This window comes from Arvicanthis niloticus, chromosome 5, assembly GCF_011762505.2.
Source record: "Arvicanthis niloticus isolate mArvNil1 chromosome 5, mArvNil1.pat.X, whole genome shotgun sequence".
NCBI classification, from domain to species: Eukaryota; Metazoa; Chordata; class Mammalia; order Rodentia; family Muridae; genus Arvicanthis; species Arvicanthis niloticus.
The window spans coordinates 22,535,955-22,560,566 of NC_047662.1; the positions used below are offsets into that span (position 1 = coordinate 22,535,955).

Genomic DNA, 24,612 nt, shown 5'->3' on the forward strand with positions numbered 1-24,612 from the left:
AGAATATTTCCTCTTAGGGTCCGACAGACTTCGTGGAAGTATGTGTGACAACGTGTGCATATGTGTGATGTGTGTATTTCCTGGAAATAAAGTCCAGAGTTTCCTAGATTATTTTGGGGTCACTGACTTCTCTGCAAAGGGACTGTATATTTTTCTCCTTCAAAAGCCAAAGGGATAAATGTCTTGTGTGCAGGGCAATGAGGGTTGGCTTTTTAATATTTAGTGGAAGTACTGCTCCTGGGTGCTTTTTTCAAGTCCCTGAGGAAGGAAGGTGACAATAGTCCTAAGGAAGGGCGCGGGTGTCTTCTGGGTCGACCTCCATGAAGTTTTCCCTGTGAGCTTTTAGGACCTCTCTTCTGGTTCCTTTTCAAATTGGGGGAAGAGTTATCAAATGCAGTTACGAATTAGGGCTCAAATCTTGCAAGTAGCAGAGGCCTCTGCAACATTAAGAAGCGGGCTTGCGTGTTTTCTTAAGACAAAGCAATTTTTTCTAGGTGTTTGTCAAAAAAAAACTACAGTGGCTACCCCAGCCACCCAATGTTCCTAGGCCCAAAGCAGCGGCTGTGGGGGCGGGGAGACAGCGCGCGCCGCTTCCGCTCCTCCAGCCCAGCAGAGGGCGCCAAGGGCACGGTTCTACCTTCCCGAGATGCTCCGCGCCGGGCCCCTTCCGCGTGGGTAAGTGAATGTGAGAGTCAGCGCTCGCCCAGCGCGCGCGCCGCTCGGCTCTGCCGCTCGGCTCCCACATTCCGGCTGTGAGGAGAGGGTGCGCGCGCCAGAGCATAGAGACGGGCGTTGAGCTCCCCGGCTAGAGCGTCGCTGAATCGGAGCCGGAGCCCGAGCCGCGCGCTGTGTCTTCGCTGCGTCCGCCGAGGCTCCGAGTGTCAGGGACAAAAGCCGCCGCCGCGCCCTCTGCTCCCGCCGCCGGGGCTCATCCGCCGCCGCCGCCGTCCTGACGAGGAGTCAGTCACCGTTGTTACCAGTGAGGATCCGAGAGCCATGTCGGCCAGCAGCCTCTTGGAGCAGGTACAGGCCCAGCCCGCATGTCTCGGCCATTGTGTGAGGCGAGACGGGGCCCGACTAGGCCGGGGCCCGCCGCTCCTTGCCGGGCCGCGGCGGCGCCTCTCGCGGGGTCGGGATTCGGGCCTCAGGCCGGCCGCGCCCTGAGCCTCCCCGCCTGGCCCGCTCTTCCCGCTCCTCCCCGGGCCTCGCCGGCCGCGCCGCGCTCCCTCCCATTAGCGGCCCGGGCTTCCCTTCCTCGTTTCCTTCTCCTTCCCTCGTGTCGCTGCCGGCGCTGCCGGGCTGACTCGCCGGCCTTGCGCTCTTCCCCGCCTCCCCCTCACCACGCGTCCCCCCCCAGGCCTTTTCCTTTCTTCCCTGCTCAGGCCCTACTTTCATTTGTCTTTCCCTTTCCGTTTTCTTCCCGGACGACTTGCTGCACGGCGACGGTCCCTTCTCCCCCAGAGACCAAAAGGTCAAGGAAACAAAGGTAAGCCCCGCTCCGGCCGGGCAGTGGGGGCGGTGTCTCGGGGACGCGCCCCGGGGAAAGGACCTTTCCGAAGCCGCTCGGTTCGCAGGTGCCCCGCGCGGGGGATTCGACCCTTTTGGTGTGTCCCTGCAGCTGGCGTGCAGCTTTTTCGTTAACAAGGAGTAATTCATGAGCGGGTGGGGGTGGAATGCATTTTGAAAAGCATCAGGTCCTTAGTTTCCCGTAGGTCTTAGGAGGCCTTTGTTTTTCCTCCGCGTGGATCACTTTCTGGAAGTAACTCACATGTGGAGGGGGTAGAGAAAGCTGGAGGGAATTGAAATTCGAAGGAGCCAATAAACTGACCTTTTAAAAAAGATCAGCTCTGCTCTGGGATGAAGAGACTTTTTCACTGTCGAATCTTGCTTCAGCCCTGGTGTTCATTCAGCCTTGGTTATTCCCCGGAGTTTCAGACTAAGTGACTCTCTGAACTAGCATAGTTTCTTTCCGGTGAGGATGTAAGTTGGTGGATTTGGAAGGGAGCTCGGGAGTTCGTCGGACCTGGACATTACTAATTTGACTTTTCCCCTCTAGTACAAAATGGTTCTGTGCATCAAAAGGATGGACTAAATGATGATGATTTCGAACCTTACTTGAGCCCACAGGCAAGGCCGGTGAGTAGTTGGTCATTCTATATTATCTGAGGATCTGAGGGGACACTGTACTCTTTCCGCCCTATCAGTAAGTCTCACTTTTGTGTTGGTGGCTGACTCTCCTAATATAACTTATTAACTTATTATATAAAACATTTATTAGAAATATACGTAGTGTGGTCAACAGAGCATAGCACTGAGTTGAGACCATAGCACCGATAACATTCTCTGTATGAGAGCAGTAATACCGGCATGAGTAATTGCCCCTTGCTTGCCAGGAATGGATCAGTGCACAACTGAATATTTTTCAGTGTTTAGCCTAAGCTCTAAAGAAAACAGAGCCTTGTCTTTAGGAAAATTGGGATGATAATGTAGTGAGGAAATTTTAGTGAATAATCACCTGAACTTCACCTACACAAAATGAGGCTCTAATGAGGCTCTTTCTATATTAAAACTATTTCAAAGTGAGACAGAGTGGGGTGCTTGTTTTTGGTTCTTTAGTATCTGTAGAGAACAACTTTGTTCCTAGCTCTGTGGCTGATGTGTTTATGAAATGGAGTTGAAGGAGGTTAAAACGCTGTTGAACACAGTTGACACTCAGACCGGTAGGGGCCGGGTTAGGGGTTCAGTGGTAGAAGGTTTATGCATTAGTGCGTTCCTCTAGTATAGTCCCCCTTGCCACCAAGAAAAGTTTGAGATACATTTACTATTTTTGATGGGAAGATTAGTTGCATATGTCTTTAGATACTCCTAATATGAACTGTACATGTGGAAATTGATACATCAACTTTATTTTTCCATCTCAAGGTAGCCACAGAATGTTAGTTAACATAAATCTACAGATAAATGTATCCAAAAGAATTGAAGATTTTGATTTTAAGATGCTATAGCATAGATTAAGAAGTTCGTGGAATGTTTATATAAAAATTTGAACCTATTCTGTAGGAAAGAACTATAGCTGGTTTTCAGTAACTTGGCATATATGTATGTATTAAGATTTGGACCTGATTGTGCCATAAGATTTTGAGACAGCCTATCTAAAAATTTTCACATTGAGAGTCCAAAAACTATCTAGGAAGTGATTAACAAAAAGTTTCCACACTGGCCAAATAGCCAATCAAAAAAAGCAGAGACAGAAGTAGAGGAGTTGCTGTTAGTGATGCAGTTTGCTTTCCTAATCATTGTAACAGAGTGGGAGCATTTAGGACCCATTCTAGGTAGTTGTTATAAAGTATTGTGTAATTGGATTTTTGAGCTCTGTGGCATGTGTGAGCTTGCCTTTCATGTATAGCCATTCACCTGTATCCTATAAGCTCTGCCAGTAAGAACGTTTTGTTTTTCTTAGAGAAGCTGAAGCTTAATGACTTTTTTAAGGATTGAGGTGTGGTTATAGACCCTGAAGACGTGTGGCTGGTTTGTTTTTCTTGTGGCATATCATCAAGAGTAGTTCACAGAGCTGGGTATTATGCTTCATAATAATTCAAGGACTTGGGAGACAGAGGCAAGTGGATCTTTTGAGTTTGAGGCCAGTTTGGTCTTAAGAATTCTGGGCTAACCTGTGCATGGTGATGTAAGTCTTTAGTCCCAGCATTTGGGAGGTAGAGGAAGGTAGGTCTCTGTGAGCTTGAGGCCTCTACAAAGTGAGTTCCAGGGCAGCCAGAAGTGTTACACAGAGGTTTAAACTATGTCTTTAAAAAAACAAAAAAAATGCAACCCAAAGAATTCTAGGCTAGCCATGACTACATTGTAAGACCCTGATTCAAAAAAAAAAAAAAAAAAAAAAAAAGAAAGAAGGAAAAAGGTAATTTATCAGGCTTTTAAAAAAATTGAATATGTATGCTGTGTCCAATACAGGCAATACAGGGCCTCATGCTAAATATTTTTTTTTTTTTCTTTTCTTTTCTTTTTTTTTTTTTTTTTGTCTCCGTATGTAGTTTCAACTAGTCTCTGCTTGCCTCTGTCTCCTGAATCCTAGGACTAAAGGCATAAGGCACCATACTTGGCCTTATCACACTCCATGAACTGAAAATGTTATTATATAGATGTTTTTAGAAGCTAAGGAATACAGTTTGTACTGTTTGCTGGCCTTGGTAATACAAGTTTAAGTACTAAGGTACTTAGTTTTCCAAGTCTCTTTAGGTCAGATCTACCTATTGGTAGCTAATGGATTAGTAAATAATGAGTGCCTTATATTACTGGAACTATCAAAACTAAGGCAGACTTTTTTTAACTGGGCTATGTATTTATGGGGATCAGTGTTACATACCTCTTGTTTTTCACTTGATTATTCTCTGCACTGTGGGGTTCATATAGTTTGAGATAAGGTCTTAACAGTATTGCCCAGGCTGACTTGGACCTATGTATATGTAGACCAGGTTGGCTTCCAAGTGATAGAGATTTACCTGCCTTTGCCTTTTCAGTGCTGGGATGAAAGGTATATGTCAGCACAGTAGTTAGTTTCTGTAGGATTTTTCTTTTCTTTTCTTTTTTCTTTCTTTTTTTTTTTTTTTTTTTGGCAAAACAAAAAACCCAAAACTAACACAAAGATCAAGAATGATTAAGGCTTTTCTAATAATAATAATAATAATAATAATAATAATAATATATCCTTGATCTGAAGAGTAAGTGTACATAATTTCATATTTCTGATTATTTAAGGTTATAGGTTTATTTCTGTTATATTTTTCTACGTCTATTGCAAAAAGTATTGTGAATTTCAAATGGTAGCCATTTATTTTATAGGTGAAATGAAATGGGAACTAAACTCCCCCTCTCTGAATTTTAAGTCCTTTGGAAACCACTATTTCCCTTCCAAATTATTGTACAGTTTACTTAGTGAACATTGTTAGTTTATGAAGGAAGAATGCTTAGACTAGACATTTGGACTAGAACTTGAAAGTTGTAGCTCTTTTTGTTTTTTTTTTTCCTCCAAAATTTTCTTGCAAGTGTACACACACACACACACACACACACACACACACACACACACACACACGAACTGGTCATGTGTGTGCTACCATACAGATGTGGAGGGCAGAGAACAATTTGCAGAAGTTGGCTTTCTGTGTTCACCATGTGGGTCCCAGGGATCTAACGCAGGTTCTTGAGCCTGACTACTGAGCTATCTCACCAAGCTTTGTTTCTTTGTTTTTTGTTTTGTTTATATATATCTCCTTATGTGGGTGTGGGCCTGTGGTGGCATGTGTGTACAAGTCAGAGGACAACTCGTCGGTGCCAGTTCTCATCGCCATATGAGTGCTGGTGATTGAACTCCGCTTATCAAGTGTGACAGCAAATATCTTTACCCTTTGAACCATCTTTTGGCCTTCGTTTTTAGGATTTATTAATTTTATGTTTTGAGTGTTTGCCTGTGTATATGTATGTCTAGCACATGTGTGCCTGGTGCATGCGGAGGTCAGAAGAGGTCATCAGGTTCTTGTTGGATATTTCTGGTTTTGTTAGGTTTTAAACTTACTGTATAGCTAAGAAAGACCTTGTATTCTACTTTGATGCCTGTAGCCCTCCCCCACTTTGCCCAATTGCATGTGCCATGAAGTCTGGATTATAGGCATGTGCCATGAAGTCTGGCTCTTGCCGGAGACTCTCAACACCGATCTTCCATGAATCTCACCTTTGTTGTTTTTGTTTTTCCAGACAGGGTAGCCTTGGGTGTTCTGGAACTTACTCTGTAGACCAGACTGGCCTCGCGCTCATAGAAATCTGCCTGCTTCTACCTCTCCTAGTGCTGATTGTGCCACCACTATCCAACAAAATTCCCACTTTTTAAATCCAAAACTAAGTAGTTTGAATAAATACATCATCTCCACTGGACCTGGATTAGCAGGAGTTAGAAGCTACCTCACCTCTTTTGGATATAGAGTAAAATCCTGTTAGGAAAAATAAAAGCTGGACATGGTGGCATAAGCCTTTAATTCTAGCTTTTGGGAGGCAGAGGCTGGAGGATCTCTGGGAGTATAAGGCCAGCCTGGTTTGCCAGCTACATAGAACTTGCCTAAAGCAACAACTGGCAGGCATGGTGGCACACATTTTTTTTTTTTTTTAATGTGTGCGTGCGTGTGTGTATAGCTATATAGATATGTATGGATGTTTGCTAGCAGGTATGTCATGTGCCACATGTGTGCATTACTCACAGAAAGGGACATCAAATCCTTTGGGACTGGAGTAACATATGGTTGTTAGCTGCCATGTGTGTGCTAGGAACCAAACCTGGATCTTCTGGAAGTACTCAAATGCTATTAACTGTTGAGCCGTATGTCTGGCCCCAGTGGCATACTCCTTTAATCCCAGCCTGGTCTATGTAGAAAATTTTAGAATAGCCAAAGCTACATAGTAAGACTGTCTCAAAAAACAAATAACTATCAAAATGTATATTCACTATATATATCATATGTGTCAGCTTGACTTTACATGTTTTCACAGAACCTCAGATATGGTGTGACATGCCTATAATCCCAACTGAGGCAGGAGGCTTGCCTTAAGTTTGACCAGCTGGACAAAAGGGTTAAGCAGTTCAGTTATCATATCAAATTCCATATAGTTGAAAATGCCAGAAAGTTTACTGAAAGATCATGTGAATGGGCTACTCCCTTTTGTAGTGATGGCTCAAATCTTTGAGTTGTGATTGATGTGGAAGGAAAAGTCCTGTTAAATTTATATTATTTATATATATATAATATATGTTGTTTTGATGTATCTGCCTTTTTTCCTTCCACAGAATAATGCATATACTGCCATGTCAGACTCCTACTTACCCAGTTACTACAGCCCCTCCATTGGCTTCTCCTATTCTTTGGGTGAAGCTGCTTGGTCTACTGGAGGTGACACAGCCATGCCCTATCTAACTTCTTATGGACAACTGAGCAACGGAGAGCCCCACTTTCTACCAGATGCAATGTTTGGGCAACCAGGAGCCCTAGGTAGCACTCCATTTCTTGGTCAGCATGGTTTTAATTTTTTTCCCAGTGGGATTGACTTCTCAGCATGGGGAAATAACAGTTCTCAGGGACAGTCTACTCAAAGCTCTGGATATAGTAGCAATTATGCTTATGCACCCAGCTCCTTAGGTGGAGCCATGATTGATGGACAGTCAGCTTTTGCCAATGAGACCCTCAATAAAGCTCCTGGCATGAATACTATAGACCAAGGGATGGCAGCACTGAAACTAGGTAGCACAGAAGTTGCAAGCAGTGTTCCAAAAGTTGTAGGCTCTGCTGTTGGTAGTGGGTCCATCACTAGTAACATTGTGGCTTCTAGCAGTTTGCCTCCAGCTACTATTGCTCCTCCAAAACCAGCATCTTGGGCTGATATTGCTAGCAAGCCTGCAAAACAACAACCTAAACTGAAGACAAAGAATGGCATTGCAGGATCAAGTCTTCCACCACCCCCAATAAAGCATAACATGGATATTGGAACTTGGGATAACAAGGGTCCTGTGGCAAAAGCCCCCTCCCAGGCTTTGGTTCAAAATATAGGTCAGCCAACCCAGGGATCTCCTCAGCCTGTAGGACAGCAGTCTAATAATAGCCCACCAGTGGCTCAGACATCAGTAGGGCAACAGACGCAGCCATTGCCTCCACCTCCACCACAGCCTGCTCAGCTCTCAGTTCAGCAACAGGCAGCTCAGCCAGCTCGCTGGGTAGCACCTCGGAACCGTGGCAGTGGGTTCGGTCATAATGGGGTGGATGGTAATGGAGTAGGACAGTCTCAGGCAGGTTCTGGATCTACTCCTTCCGAGCCTCACCCAGTGTTGGAGAAACTTCGGTCCATTAATAACTATAACCCTAAAGATTTCGACTGGAATCTGAAACATGGCCGGGTTTTCATCATTAAGAGCTACTCTGAGGACGATATTCATCGCTCCATTAAGTATAATATCTGGTGCAGCACAGAGCATGGTAACAAGAGACTGGATGCCGCCTATCGTTCCATGAACGGGAAGGGTCCCGTGTACTTACTTTTCAGTGTCAACGGCAGTGGACACTTCTGTGGAGTTGCAGAGATGAAATCTGCTGTGGACTACAACACATGTGCAGGTGTGTGGTCCCAGGACAAATGGAAGGGTCGTTTTGATGTCAGATGGATTTTTGTGAAGGACGTTCCCAATAGCCAACTGCGACACATTCGTCTAGAGAACAACGAGAATAAACCAGTGACCAACTCTAGGGACACTCAGGAAGTGCCTCTGGAAAAAGCTAAGCAGGTGTTGAAAATCATAGCCAGCTACAAGCACACCACTTCCATTTTTGATGACTTCTCACACTATGAGAAACGCCAAGAGGAAGAAGAAAGTGTTAAAAAGGTAAAGGAGCTTATCATTCAGACTATGGGGAAGGAGGAGGCATTAGAAAGGATCAGAAAGGTATTGTAGTGACTGAATGGTTAATAAAAGCTCTGTAAATAATGGTGCCATTTAGCAGCTTAAGGCTTTATGGGAGTATAATTGGTCTTTTGAATCCTAGTGTGAAGGAATGTGAGCATTAGTGGAGAGCAGAAACAATACAGTGTGAACTTAACTGGTATAGACAGGTAATTGTAAAGATACAAAAGGATAATTGAGGTGATGGTGTGATGGAAAGGGACCATGGGGATGAAATTACAGAAAAGAATGAAAGTTCTGTGTCGGAGTTGGTCTGTGTCTTTGGTTGGTTTTTTGTTATTTTCAAGAATTGATGTGTTCCTGCCCTGAAATCTGCCTGCTTCTGACAGTTGATAATATTATTTGTCAGAATTTTGTTTTCCTCTTTGAATGCTCACTTTATTTACTTTTTTTTTTAAGTGATAAGAACAAGAAAGTTACTGTTTATTATATAAAACTTTAAAACAGTATGAGAGAGGCTGAAGAAATGGATCAGCATTTAAAAAGCACTGGCTGTTCTTGCAGAGGATCAGTTCAGTTCCTATCAGTCACATGGTGGCTCATAACCATACATAACCACAGTTCCAGGGCAACCAACAGGCACGTATGTGCACCACATCCATTCTTACAAAAATTCATGCACATAAAATACCTTTAAAAACCAAAAAACTGAACATTAGAAAAGTTCTCTCTTGGTTTTAACATTTTATTACTCAATAATCCCTTTCTCTTGATTTTTCTTTATGAAGTGGAAAGAGTGATAGAAAAATAGATTGCAACTGGACTAATTTATTTGAAATAGACAGTACTTGATCTGGGGTATTATGTATCTGTAAATTTTAGGACTATAGTGGGGGTGTTTGTTTTGTGTTTTTGTTTGTTTGGTAGGTTGATCTCTTAGTTAGGGTTTTACTGCTGTGAGCACACACCATGACCAAGGCAACTCTTATAAATTATAGACAGTATTTAATTGTGGTTGGCTTACAGGTTCAGAGTTTCAGTCCATTATCGTCAAGGTGGGAGCATGGCAGTGTCCAGACAGAAATGGTGCAGGCAGAGCTGAGAGTTCTACATCTTCATCTGAAGGCTACTAGTAAGAGGGTATTAAAAGCCCTTGCCTACAGTTACACACCTAATCCAAGGCTACAACTTCTAATCGTGCCACTCCCAGGGCCAAGCCATCACAGTTGGTCTTTTCAAGGGTTTATCTGGCTGTGTATTCTTGGCTCAATCTGTAGATCAGGTTGGCCTCAAACTCAGAGAGATCTGCCTGTCTCTGGCTTCTAAGTGCTAGGATTAAAGATGTGCCCCACCACCTTCCAGTGGTTTGGTTTTTAAGATTTTTACTTCATGTGTGTGGGCCTGCATTTATGCATATGCAACACATGCGTACTTGCAGGACCAGAAGAGGATATTAGGTGTCCTGGAAATTGGAGTTACAGGTAGTTGTAAGCTCTGCCCTGTAGGTGTTGAAATTGAATCTAGTTTCTCAAGAACAGCAGCTAGTGATCTCAACAACTGATCCATCTTTCCAGCTTGTTTGCTACTTACTCATATTTTATTAGCTTTTATGTGTACAGGTGTTTTGCTTGCATGTATGTATGTGTATTACATTCAGGCCTGGTTCATACACAAACCAAAAGAGGGTTTCAGACCCCATGAAACTGGAGTTTACTGTTGACTTATGCTGACTCAATTTTTATCCTGCTGGTGATTGAACCCAGGGGTTGGCTTTTTTTTTTTTTTTCTTAAAAAAGAAAAAACAAAACAAAACAAACCAGTTCTCTGGATGGAATGAAGACCTGAGCATGTTAGGGAAACATTCTGACACTGAGCTAAGCCCCCGGATCTATTTTGACTTTTATTCAAGGGACTAAATTGGATTAAATTCACTGGAGTGGTTCAGGGAGAGAGGGTCTCATAGATTAGACCTCAAAACTCATTAACTGAGAATGACCTTGAATCTGTGAAACTTAACTTTTTTAAAATCTGACTTTTGAGACAGGGTCTCACTGTGTAGTCCTCCATGGTCTGGAATTTACTTTGTAAACTAGGTTGGCCTTGAACTCACAGAGATCTGTTTGCCTGTGCTGGGATTAAAGACATGCAGCAACATACTCAGTGCTGAAATTAATATATTTTTTTAATATTTTAGTTTATTTTTAATTTTTTTAGATTTATGTTTAAGTATTTTGCTCCTATACATGTCTGTGTACCACAGTGTTATGGTCAGTTGTGAGCTGCCATGTGAGTGCAGGGACTTGATCCTCTGTAAAACCAAACGCTCCTAACTGCTGCTGGGCTATCTCTCTAGTCCCATAAATACATAGCCCAGGCTGGCCTTGAACTTGTGATACTCCTGCCAGTGTGAACTACCACAATTGTTTTTTTAAAGCTTGTTTTAATTGTGTGTGTGGTGTGTCTGTGCCTACATGGGGGTAGGGGAGCACAGATACACAGTTCTCTCTTTACCTTTATTTTGTATGTGTTCATGGACTCAAACTAGGTATCCTGCCTTATGTGGCCAGAACCTTTACCCATTGAGCTAGAATTTCTGATACTCCTGTCTCCACTTTCCAAGTGCTGGCATTATAACTACCACCATTGCCTTCATGTCCTGTTTACATTGCTTGGGATTGAACTAAAGGCTTTATTCACACTAAGGTAGAGCTCTACTGAGTCAGCCTCAGTTCTGATAATGAATTTTATAATATAGTTGGGTGTAAGATCTTATAACTGACTAGCCTTATACTTTTCCTAGAATGAATGTAATAATGAAAATTGTTAAATAGTCTATGGGTAGTGATGTAACTCTGATAGAATGTTTGGGGAGCATGCCCCAAACCTTGGGTTCTATCCCCAGCATCATCCTTCTTTAAATAAAAAGGTAATGGTTCATCTCCAAAACCATTTGTAAAGACATAGATGAGTGAGTATCCTGATTGTTCTCAGACTGGTGAACAAAACACCAGGTAAAAATTAAAGCTTTGATTATATTTGTGTCCCGTTGCCTTTCGATGTTCTGTGGGAAGAGACTATAGGGTTTTCAGGAAGACTCACTGCTAGCTATTTCATTTCAGTCAGAATTGCCTATTGGTTGTTCCTCTTCTGTCCATGCATAACTGACTGCAATCTCCTAATAGTTTATTTTATTAGGCTTCCAAGAAAGTTTCATGAGAATGGGACTCAGCTCATCAAGGCTCTCTCTACATGTTTGTGCCTATGTATTATTTACCAAATGACTGAAGACTTGATGGCAAGTAGGGCAGGAATGCAGTAACTTAAAAAGCACTTAAACTTACTGAGGATGAGATCATAGCTGTTGTGAGCCACCATGTGGTTGCTGGGAATTGATCTCAGGACTTTTGGAAGAGCAGTCAGTGCTCTTAACCACCGAGCCATCTCTCCAGCCCTCACAGCTGTTGTAAAGACCTATAATCAGACTTGTATCTTGGTAGACCACACTGAAGTATAGACCACTATTCTTGCCAATCATTATTATAGAATCATCTGTCACCTGATATAATTCAGTATTCTGAAACCTTCGAACATTGCATCTGTCTGGCTTTATATTTCCAGTAATTGTTAGTGACTATTTGCATCTTTTGGGTTTCTCATCCCACCTCACCCCTGCAACCCCTTGTCTCAAGCCCAGCTGGCCTTGAACTTCTGAGCCTCTTTTCTACACCTGAATGCTGGGATTACAGGCCAGTCATGTCTTGGTTTGTAACTTTTTTTTTTTTTTTAACTTTGTATCTAAAGCATTTTTAATTGTGTGAGAGAGAGCAAGCACACCCCAATGTATGAAAGTGGAGGTTAGAGGCAACTTTTAAGGGTTGGTTCTCTACTGTGTAGGTATGTCTCTGGGTTTGCCTTTACCTATTGAGCCATCTCACTGACTTGGTTCAGAAGCTTTGTAATATGTTAAAACATGTTGATTGACTTTACTCTTTGAGACAGCCTAACTGTGTAGCTCAGGTTGGCCTCAAACTCAACATCAGTCTTTCTAATGAGTCCTCTCAAGTGTTAGGATTGAAGGTGAGAGATATTGCATACAGGTTTTATATGTTCTTATTAAATGATTAGGGTGGAAATTACCATACTTGCCCAGCATTGTGGCAAATGCCTTTACACAGAACATTCAGGAGGCGGGTGGATGGAGTGCGTTTGAGGCCAGCCTGCTCTCAGTGACTTTCAGGATGGCCAGGGCTACATAGTGAAACTTTGTCTTAAAAAAAAAAAAAAAAAGAAAAGAAAGAAAAAAGAAAAATACTGTACTTACTGTTGGTTTCCATTTATTCCTTAACACTTTGAAGTTCCCTCTTTAGACCCACCGAATGGACATCCAGTTCTATTTGTGGGTGTATTTGTATATTCAACACATGTGGAAGTCAGAAAACAGCTTGTGGGAGTTGGTTGTCTTTTTCCACTGTCTGAGAGTGTAGCTCTGTTGGTAAAATGCTTGCTCAGATTGCACAAAATTCTGGGTTCAGCTCCTAGCACTGCATAACGGAGTGGCCCATACCTCTAATTCCAGTATTGGAAGGGTGGAGGCAGGAGGATCAGAAATTCAGAGTTAACCTCTGAGGCTATCCTGGGCCACATGGCACTCTTGATCTAAAGGGAAAAAAGGAATGGAATGTGAGTAAAAATTCTGTGGCTGGAAAGATGGCTCAGTGGTTAAGAGCACTGGCTGGCTGGGCAGTGGTGGTGCATGCTTTTAATCCCAGCACTTGGAGGCAGAGGCAGGTGGATTTCTGAGTTCGAGGCCAGCCTGGTCTACAGAGTGAGTTCCAGGACAGCCAGGGCTACACAGAGAAACCCTGTCATGAAAAACAAAAAACAAAACAAAACAAAACAACAACAACAAAAAAAGCACTGGCTGCTCTTCCAGAGGTCCTGAGTTCAATTCCCAGCAACCACATGGTGGTTCACAACCATCTATAGCAGGATCCCATGCTCTCTTCAGACAAGTGGATATATATGTAATGTATGAGTAGCAGAGCACTCATACATTAAATAAATAAAAATTTAAAAAGAAAACAAAATTCTGCAGGTTCAGCATCTTTGCTACTTTTGTTGGGTTGTTTAGTGGGGGGACGGGCAAGGAGTTCTAGCCGCCTGCTGGAATGGTGTAGGGGCTGCTGCAGCTTTTGAAGCATTGCAGTGACTTCTCCTGCGTTCAAGGGACTGGGTGATAAAGAAAAGGCTTTCCTATTGTTCTTTTATTTTGTTGTCCTTTATTATTTTGTGTTTGTGTACACATGTTGGTTGCATGAACCACAGTGTGTATGTGTAGATCAGGACAGTCTGCTATAGTTCCCTGATACCATTGTGTTTCTCTGGGATCAAACTCAAGTCAGTAGGCTTGGTGGCAAGCACCTTTACTTGCTGAGCCATTGTTGACCTGATTGTCACTCAGAAGGAAAAAAAAAAAAAAACTAATGAGTTAAGGCAAGCAGAGGTGATGCCTATCTGCTTTTCTGTATTCACTATTGACCCTTAAGTCTGCAAATGAGCCAAGAAGAAAAGTATTGAGTGTGGCAGGTTAGATGGTTCCTTTGCCAGAGGTTGACAGTAAAGTTGTTGCTGCCCCCTTCTGGACACAGCTATAGCTCCAACAAAGATAGTGCAAGCATCTGTCTGGGTAATACTTTGCACCCTGCTGAGTAAACAAGCCACAGCAGACCTGATGTTAGGGATAATTAGAACATGAGGTCACTTGAAGTGCTTCACAACAGTGTATGTTAAATTGCTGACACTGGGCCAACAAGATGGCTCAGTGGGTGAAGTGCTGTGTCGGCCTGGCAACCTGAGTTCAATCTGTAGACCCCATGTTTCTGTTGTTTTTTTAAAAGGTGGAACAAAAAAATGTAGAGATGGCTCAGCAGTTAAGAGCATATACTGTACCGCACTTGGCAGGGGACCTGAGTTTATGCTGGGTGGCTGACAAACTCCAATAGCTTCAGCTCAAGGTTAGTGCCTCTGGTCTCCAAGGGCACCTGCATTCACTTGCATAGACATACATAACTAAAAATAAAATAAATCTTTTATTATAAAGTGGAGTGTGATAGAGGAAGATACTTGATGTCCACCTCCAGCAGAGACAAGCACACCTATAACACTCAGCTAGCTGTACATGTGCGTAAAACACAAACATATGGAGGAGGGAACTACCTTTAAAATTTTACCCCTGAGGAGCTAGAGAGATGGCTCAGTGGTTAAGAGCACTGACTGTGCTTCTGAGTTCAATTCCCAGCACCTCCATGGTGGCTCACAACCATCTGTAATGGGATCTGATGGCCTCTTGTGTCTGAAGACTGGGACAGCATACTCACATAAATAAGAATAAATAAATAAATTTTTTAAAGGCTAATCCAAGTTTGAATTGTTGGACATAGAGGAAACTGCTCTTTTCAACTTATTTGCACTTAGTCTGCTCTCTCTAGCTGTGGTTTCTGTATCTGTCAGTTCAGCTGACTGGATTAGAAATACATAAGGTCTGGTAGTCTAACTCAGTAGTAGAGTATTTAGTACATACACCAGGCCCTGAGGTAAGTCTCCTTCACTTGTCATTGTTCCTTAAACACTATAGTATAGTAATTTCTTATAAGACATTTACATTTGATACTATGTCATTTAGGGATAATATAAAGTATAGCAGGGTATGTTGCTTAGTGGTGAAATGTTGGCAGAGCATTTTCAAAGTACCATTCTATCTTTAGCATCACACAAGAAAATTTGTGTTGGTTGTGTGCAAACACTAGCATTTTCTTTATTATCATCGACATTTATACTGTGCCATTTTCTGTGAGGTACTTGAGTATCTCTGGATTTTTTTTAGACAATGGGAGAAATTCCTGGAACTTTCATGGACTTCCAGTTGTAATAATTTTTGAGATAGGATCTCATAGAGCCCAGAACTTGTCAGATAGGCAAGGATGACCTTGAATTTACTATGGCTCTTATACTTTCTGCATGCAGGGATTACAGGCTTGTGCTACCATACCTGATTTTATGTGGTGTTGCAGCTTGAACCCAGCACTATGTGCATACAAACCGAATACTACCAGCCAGCATAGTTATCCCCAGTCCTCTTGTGGGCCTTAACAAACATCAGAAAGTGCTTGCTAAATATACAAATTCAGTCCTATCACTTTTTCATATAAGATTTGACTTCATGTGAATTTATTTATAGATTTATCTATTTTGGAGACACTGGTTTGTTTCTCACTGTTTTGCTAGAATTCTCTGTGTAGATCAGGCTGCCTTCAAACTCACAGGGATCATCTGCCTCTGTCTCCTGAGTGCTGGGTTAAAGGTGTGGGCCACTGCACCCTACATGAACTTTAAAGAAAATATTTATGAAACTGGAAAGATGGTTCAAAAGATTTAAGAACAGATGAGCCAGGTTCAATTTCTATTGACCACATGATAACTCACATTCATCTTAACTCCAGTTCCACAGGACACAAAAGTAAAATAAATAATTAAATAAGTAAATAATTTAAAAAGTACTTAGTTTTCTGTATATCTGAGCCTGAATGTGTCTGTACTGCATACATGCAGGAACCTTGAAGAGGTCAGAAAAGGGGCCAGATCTCCTGGAATTAAGAGTTTGTTTGATGAAAGTTTCAAGGGCTGTGATTTAATGATAGGAAGAGTAAAAAAGAATGCAAACTGCTGAGATGTCACAAGACTGAGTAAAGGCTGTAGTCTACTCCTGGTTTACACACAAACTATAAGGTTATGTCATCTCATTGGCAGCGCCTTAGTTAGAACATAAGTTCAGTTCTTGGGTCATTTAATCAAATTACTTAAGGTCCACCCAGCAAAGGGGTAAGGAGGTGGACGCTGGACAGATGTGGAGAGAGCATCACAGTAGAAATCCTCCTCATCTCCTACAGATACTGATTTAATTTTTTTTTTTTAATTTGAAAAAAGCATTGATGTGTGTGTTTGGAGGAATATACTACACACATGCAGGTCAGAGAACAAGCTTTTGAGGTTGGCTCTTCCTCCACTTTTATGTAGGCTTTGGAGATTGGATTTGGTTGTCAGGCTTTGTTTTGTTTTTGTTTTTCTCTGTGTAGACCTGGCTGGACTTGGACTCAGAGGTCCACCTGCCTCTGCTTCCCAAGTGCTGAGATTAAAGGTGTGCGCCACCACTGCCCAGCAGTTCTTAGAGATTTCTGAAGCAAGGACTTTCACTTGCTGAGCTTGTCTTACGGGTCCTCTTGTGTGTGTGCTTAACCTTTATTTTTATTTTATGTGTATGACTGTTTTGTCTGTGTGTCTGTTTGTGCACCAAGTATGTGCAGTGTCTGTGGAGGATAGAAGAGGGTGTTTGTTAGTCCCTATGGCTCCCGTGTGTCAAACTGCTGAGCAATATTCATTCTCATTCCTATTCTCTCCCCACCTTTCCCTCCCTGCCCCACCCCCACTCTTGGATTATGTAGTCCTGGAACTCACTGGCCAGAACTCTCTGCCTCTGCCTCCTGAGCCCTGGGAAAAGGTGTGCCTTTCACCATACCTGGCTCTTCTGGATCTTGGTATCTTTGAGATAGGGTTTTGTTGTAGTCTATGCTGGGATTACAACCCAGGATAACATTTGAGTTGTTTGAAAGGGTTTAACACTATTTCTATAGCTAGGTCCACAACCTCCAGAGTTACTTAAGTTTTACTAGAGAAAGAAGCATTCTAGGCATTTCTTACAGATTTTTAAATGAAACCCATGTACAGTGATATATATCTGTAGTTCCTGTTCTTCAATGTCTGAGATGCAGATAGAAGGAAGGCTTGAGGTCAGGAGTTTGAGACAAAGCATGGAAAGAGTTGTCTTTCCTCTCCCTCTCTCCTCTCATTGTCTAGGCTGCTCTCAAATGATTATCCTTCTTCAGTCTCCAGAACAAGTGAGGCTGTGTGGGTGGTGCCATTGCCTCTGGCTCTGAAATGTCTCTTAATTAATTTTTTAAAAATGTGTCTGTGTGAGAGATTATATGTCACATGTGTATGAGAGCCTGAAGAAGCCAAAAGGAAGTGTCAGATCTGGATGGAGTTATAAACAGTTTTAAGCCACCCCTATAGGTATTAGGAGCCATCTTTCCAGTGTCTTGTCCCTCTCTTTCATTTGTAAGTTTTAAACTTGAAAATTGAGTGCCCTTAGATATCCTGTGACTTAGATTTATGGCTTTAAAGTTGTAGGGGTGTTCATTTGCTCAAGAAAGGCTTTACTCTAGTTCAACCTAGCCTTTAGTTCACTTTATAGTTTGAGGATGATTTTGAACATACATGATCCTGCCTCCACTTCCAACTACTGGGATTATAGGCTTGTGCCATTGTGCCTTGCCTGATAAAATTTTTTGTGAAATTGTTGCAATTTACATGTAGCTCTTTGTTAGTAGAGGGTCAAGTAATGATTCTGAGAATAGTCAGGCTTGGCAGACAATTTCATTCAGTTTAAAAGTAGTACTTTAAAATTTTACTTTTAATTCCGCTTAAAAAGTTCTACTTTATCAAACACCTCAGAAATTGTCTCCCCCCCTCCCCCCTTTGAGACAAGGTTTCTCTGTGTAGCCCTGGCTGTCCTGGACCTCAACTCTGTAAACCAGGCTGGCCTCGAAATCAGAAATTCACTTGCCTCCGCCTCCCAAATGCTGGGATTAAAGGCGTGCGCCACCACTGCCCCAGCTCCAGAAATTTACTCAGGGACTTGAACAGATTTTGGGCTTTCAAGCTTGTTTCAATTAAATGTTTACAGGCGTTAGACTACCAAATACTAGTCTTGGAAAATGAGATAATAGGAAAGTGAGGGGGTTTATATGTATGTTTTTGTACTATGTTGTTTAGTACAGGCTGGCCTTGAACTCATAGCATTTTTTCCTGCCTTAGCCTCAGAATGCTGAGATTTTAGGTTGAGCCAGCATGCTATAAATAAAAGTTATTAATGGCCGGGCGGTGGTGGCGCATGCCTTTAATCCCAGCACTTGGGAGGCAGAGACAGGTGGATTTCTGAGTTTGAGGCCAGCCTGGTCTACAGAGTGAGTTCCAGGACAGCCAAGGCTACACAGAGAAACCCTGTCTCGAAAAACCAAAAAAAAAAAAAAAAAAAAAAAAAAAAAAAAAAAAAAAAAAAAAAAAAAAAAAAAAAAAAAAGTTATTAATGAATATGTTTATTTCATCCTGGTGTTCCCAGAACTTTAGCCAGTTACATGACTGAAGAGAGGATGGGAGGACAAAAGATATTTTTCATAAGCTATTTCAGCCTTCCTTTAAAGCTGGAAACTGATGAAGCTGTATTCTTTGACCTGTGGAAGGGAAGCTTAGTAGTAGCCTGCCATTCTGTTAGAGTCATCCAGTCAGCACTGCTAGGCTTATTCATTCTCAGCACTTGAGTACAACTTGATTACTATTCAGATTTATTGGGGGGGGGGGGGTGGAAATCACCATTTTAGGGTTAATAAAAGTATATTCAATGAATGTGAATATGACTCAGTTGTGTTTTATGAGCACTTAAAAGTAGAGAGAGGCCTGGTGAGTGTAGATTAGTGGTAGAGCTTGCCTAGCATGTGCAAAGCTTTGGGCTCAATCTCTAGTACCACAAAAAGAAAAGGGCAGAGGAAGAAAGAATAAACAAATACAGAATTGGGAAAGGTAGCACACTGTCTAGGAGGTTGAAACTCTCAGTTTGTGTCACCAACATTGTCTATAAAAATGAAAACTGGGGCTGGAGAGATGTCTTAGCACTTGCTTCTCTTACAGAGGACTGGAATTTGGTTACTAGTAAAAAAAAAGTCAGGCTGCTTATAATTCTAATTTCTGGGGGTCATCCAATGTTCTTTGGACTACACTTGAATGTGTATTTAAAATAATATGAAAACTAAAAGGTGAGAAGAGAGTCTGGAAAGATGGCTCTGTGGTGAAGAGAATGGCTGCTCTTTCAGAGGATCCAAGTTCAAGTTTCAGCACCCACATGGCAGCTCATAACTATCTGTAACTCTATTTCCAGGTGATCCAATGCTTTATTCTGGCCTCTGAAGGCTCCTGATATTCGCATAACACACAGATAAGCAGGCAGATAAAACACCACACAAAGAATACATAGAAAATGAGAGAGAATATTTTGTATGGGTTCGCATGGGTTAGCTTGCTTGCATGTACAGTTGTCAGGTGTCTTCCTCTGTTGATCTTCTTCAGCTTATTTTTGAGAATTAATTTCTCACTGGACCTGGAGTTTAACTGACATGGTCAGTGAGAGCTCTCTGGGATCTGCTTGTCTGTCCTAACTTTTCTTTCCCTCTAGGATTATGGATATGCACCACAATCTTTGCTGGGCTTTTACATGAGTCTTGAGATCTGAGCTCAGGTCTCCATGCTTGTACAGAACTCCATCTGTAGACCAGTCTGGCCTCAAATTCACAAGAGCTCTGCCTGCCTTTGTTTCCCAGAGGCTGGAATGGATTTTACTTTTAAAGAATTGTTTCTGTGACTACACTGTAGCTGTTTTCAGACACACCAGAAGAGGGCATTGGGTCCCTTGTGAGCCACCATGTGGTTACTGGGAATTGGAACTCAGGCCCTCTAGAAGAGAAATCAGTGCTCTTAACTGCTGAGCTATCTCTCCAGCCCATTGAAAGGATATCTTTAAAGAAGAAAGGGTATTAAATTAGAGGCAAGAGTATTGGGCCAATCTTCTAATCTCAGCCTTTAAGAGGCTGAGGCTAAGGCAAAGAGATTTCAGCCATTTTGACACTAACCTAGATGGCAAATTATAATTGTGCAGGCAAACTACCTATACATATAAAAGTAAACGTGTGTGTGTCTGTCCATCCGTCCGTGTCATGGTTGGGCCCGAGCTGCTGTTTGTGGCATCCATTGAGGGTAAGGGACAGGAGAGTTGGGTCTGTTTGTACTTCGAGATTTCATAGAGTAGAATTGAACACTGCGACCTTGTGGTTTTTAGGATCCCTCTACTCGGGCAGAGAGACAAGATTCCTGAAGCAACCTGGCTTGCTACACTTGTCAAACCAGTTCTTATATAGCCACAGTGTTACCCAAATCAGGAACTTATGCATTGGCAATACAGTTTTATTACCCACACACAGCTTTTTGCAGTTGTCTGGCTTTAGCATTGTGACCATGCTGTCTGAGAACACCTTGGTTCAAGCACCCACTGAGTAAATGGCACCACAGGCACTTGGTCACAGTGCCTAGTTCCAATTGTCTTAATGTCATATAGCAATTTTAAGAGCGTTTATGCCATTATTGGGAATTTGGATCATTTCATATAAGGTATAACCTTCCACAGGGTTTCCACTGTACTGTCTTTAGTAGATGTGATGCTGTGTACCTGTAATTTTAGCACGTGGGAGACTGAGGTGAGAGAACTGTAATTTCAAGGCACTTCGGGTTATGTACCTCTGTTAAGGGATTGCAGAGATGGCTCAGCAGTTGAGAGAACTTGCTGAACTTTTTCAGAGGACCTGAGTTGAGTTCTTAGCACCTGTGTTGGGCAGCTCACAAAATACTTTAGCTCTGGCTCCAAGGGGCATGCATATCTATACACACATAAAATAAAATCTTAAAGATTGTATTAAAATCCTGGGTTTTTTTGTTTTGTTTTTTTTTTTTCCACAAGGAGACTATGAGTATCTTGTTTCTTATTAGAGTTTTACCCCTTTAAATACTTATTAATAAATCTTGCCTTGCTCAGATAATAATTAGCTTTGTTAATTTGTGTGTGTTTTGCCTGGATGTGTTTGTGTGTATTGTATATATTTTGACAAAGAGGTCCAAAGAGGGTGTTGGGTTGGATCTCCTGGAACTAGAATTAGAGATTGTTGTGACTGCCTTGTTGGTGCTGGGAATTGAACCCTAGTCCTCTGGGAGAGCAGCTGGTACTCTTAACTACAGAGCCATTTCTCTCTAGCCCCTCAAAACTCTTTTAAAACATAATTTAGTATGTAAGATCTTGTGACTTATTTACTAGTTTCAAAATCATTTACTTTTTAAGATGCTTTGGTGTAAATACTTAAGTATTTACACTTCAGTTTGTTTATAGTCTTCAAGGACTTTGTTGTTATTAGCATTGTCATCATTTTGAAATATATATAAAAACAACTGTGCTTGAAAATAGAACATTTAAGATCGCTCCTTTAATTTTAACATTGAAATGCTAGCCTGGTACTTGAGATCCTATCCTGAGTTCTGATTTTTTTTTCTTTCTAGTATTTTAAATGATTTGTTTTCTGTTTGTATTTTGAAGCAGTGTCTCTTTGTAGCCCTGGCTGTCCTAGAACTCACTATGTAAACAAGGCTGGCTTTAAACTCAGAGAGCTCCATTCCATCTGCCTCTGTCTCACAAGTGCTGGGATTAGAAGTGTGTGTCACATGCTGAGCTTTAAGTGCTGTGACTAAACATGTTGATAAAATTAGATATGTTAGGGTTTGATCTTTTACAGTATAAGGAAAATAGGTTAAAAGACTTTTATGGTACTTGGGGGTGAACTAGTTGTCTAGTTTTTAAAATTCAGGCTGTCCTTGAACTTCTGTGTACCACTGGCTGTTCCTGAATTCCTGGTCCTGTCTTGGCCTCTCCAATGCTGAGATTACAGACATGCACCAGCTGATTTGTTGCTATTGTTAGTGCTGGAGATTGAACCCAGAGCCCTGCCATGCAGTGAAGCATTCTGCCTCTTGAGCTACTTCCCACCTCTGAATAAAAGATGCTATTGAAAGGTTATTTAACTTCAGTATTATTCATGTTTTGAAACAGGGTCACATTCTGATACCTCAGGTTGACCTAAACTCTTGGTGATGTTCCTGGTTGAGCATCCTGAGTGCTAGGATGCTGGGCTTATGCCATTATGCTGACAGTTTCATTTTACTTTTTAAACCAGTTTTCCTACTGTAAGCAATATGTCTGTTTTTATTACCTTTTTTTTCTTGCTGTGGTAAAACACTATGACAAAGAAATTTCTAAAAGAAATTCATTTAATTTAGGTTTCAGAGAGTTAGAGTCCATGGTGGTGGAACAAAGTCACAGTAGTAGGAACAGCTAAGAGCGAATCTTACACACACACAGAAGTAAGTTTCAAAGCCTTCTCCCTCAGTTAACATCTCCAATAAAGCTAACCTCCTAATCCTTTACAAATAGTTCTACCAACTGGGGACCAAGTATTTAAACATGAGCTATGGGGGCTGTTCTCGTGCATGCTGTTAAATATCCATTATTGAAATTTTAGGACAGTTTAATAGAAAACTTGTAGGAACATTAAGAACTTACGATTCTATTACATGGAACTTCTTTTCGTTTTTGAATGGTAGCTGGTTTCTAGAGACTGGAATATGTGGGTTAGTTAAAACATTTATGGGGCTGGAGAGATGGCTCAGAGGTTAAGAGCACTGACTGCTCTTCCAGAGGTCCTGAGTTCAATTCCTAGCAACCACATGGTGGCTCACAACCATCTGTAATGGGATCTGATTCTGGTGTGTCTGAAAACAGTGTACTCATATACATAAAATAAATAGATCTTTTTTAAAAATTTACTGTTGTGATAAGTAGGGCCTCCATGTGACATTTTCATACATGTATATAAGGTACTTTGTATTTAAATTTTAGGTGCATACAGTATGTGGGAGCCAAAAGTGACATGGGTATCTTCTTTGGTTGTTCCCTAATTTATGCATTGAGGCAGGATCTCTGTCTGGTCCTGGAGTTTCCCAGTTCTAGCTTGGCTATCCACTTTGCCCTGAATCCCCTCTCTACCTTCTGAGTAATGGCAAGTAAAGTTGTTTACAATTTCTCTCAAAGATTAACATGTAGGAAGAGAATTGGTACAGTAGCTGCATAGTCCTTGTTATTAATTTTGGTTCTTTTTCATCTTGGGTAGATAGACTCAGGCAGATAAGTAATTTTGAGGTTTAGTTTAAGATGGAAATAATGGTTTGATGTTGTGTGCCCATCAGTATACAGTATCAGTAGTCAGTATACTGAGGGCTGAGTCAGGAGGGAGGATTCCAAGTTGGGACCAGCTTGGGTTGTGACTCTCTTAACAACAACAACAACAACAAAATAAGCCTCAGAAGTAGTTATAGTCTTGAAGTGAAAGTAGGAGATTGTTAATATTTATAGTACCTGGGACATGGAAGTCCAGTTGGGGTTGCTGTAGTTTTTAGAAGATTCATAGAACCTTAGTCGTAAGGTCACTTCTTTATTGTTGTATTTTGAGACAGAGTCTCTCAACACAGCTCTGGCTGGCTCTTCTAGAATTCACTTTTTAGACTACTCAGGCTGGCCTGGAACTCACAGAGATCGTCAGCCTTTGCCTCCTGAGAGCTGGGGTCAAAGATGATGCACCACAGCTGGACAGCCCTTTTCCTCTTAAAAACCTTACAGTTTTGAGTTTGTATGTTTATTATTTCCTTCAGACAAGGTCTTATTTCATAATCCAGACTAGTTTCAAATTTATGATCATTCTTCTGCCTCAGCATTTCCAAATACTGGGATTTTAGGTGTATGCAGTCACACTGGCTATTCATTAAGTTTTGTAAAAATTGTGTATAAAATAACTCAATTTTATTTGTGGTAAGAAGTTGAAGGTTCTAGTCTATAAAGTTTTAATTTAGATAATTTTTAGCTAACTATTTTAACTCTTTCTTCCTTAGGAACGTCAAGGTCGTGGGAAATAGAAAGCGGTTCTTCATAGACTGAAGCAACGGTTGCATCTGCTTATCCTAAGAGGACACGATGACCTGCAAGAAAATTAGGACTTTTTTCTTAATTTCATTGACTTCAGAGACAATTGCAAACTTGCAGTTTAAGTATTGGAATTTCACAAAAGACATAGGACTTAACTGGAAAATGGGGAAGAAAAAAAAAAAAAAGGAAAAAAGAAAAACCTAAACAAAAATTCCCTCTAGGTAGTTTAGGTAAAAAAAAAAAAAAAAGTCCCTTTTATTTTGGCTTTGGTTGTGATTCAAAGCATAATGCCTTTTTTTTTTTTTTTTTTTTTTTTTTTTTTTGGGTCTTTTTACTATATTTTTCGGATTTTTAAGTCCGTAAGTGCATACAATTTTCTCTAATTTTTAAACCCTTTCCTCCTCCCATTTTGACATTTGCA

General features: G+C 41.4%; 1 protein-coding gene across 1 annotated transcript; it reads left to right on the forward strand.

Annotated features, from left to right (window-relative positions):
- The first annotated feature begins 667 nt into the window (after nucleotides 1-667).
- Ythdf2 (YTH N6-methyladenosine RNA binding protein F2) lies at nucleotides 668-24,339 on the forward strand. Its single transcript, XM_034502451.2, has 5 exons — nucleotides 668-1,023; nucleotides 1,462-1,486; nucleotides 2,057-2,136; nucleotides 6,851-8,434; nucleotides 24,158-24,339. Exons 1-5 carry the CDS (start codon nucleotides 997-999, stop codon nucleotides 24,179-24,181), a joined length of 1,740 nt encoding a protein of 579 aa, XP_034358342.1. The 5' UTR covers nucleotides 668-996; the 3' UTR covers nucleotides 24,182-24,339.
- The last annotated feature ends 273 nt before the right edge of the window (nucleotides 24,340-24,612 follow it).

Excerpts from the sequence above, each read along its gene's own strand:
- Ythdf2 (XM_034502451.2), top strand. The coding sequence starts at position 997 with ATGTCGGCCAGCAGCCTCTTGGAGCAG. Across the intron at positions 1,487-2,056 it reads AAAAGGTCAAGGAAACAAAG|TACAAAATGGTTCTGTGCAT; the intron begins GTAAGCCCCGCT and ends TTTCCCCTCTAG. Across the intron at positions 2,137-6,850 it reads TGAGCCCACAGGCAAGGCCG|AATAATGCATATACTGCCAT; the intron begins GTGAGTAGTTGG and ends TTCCTTCCACAG.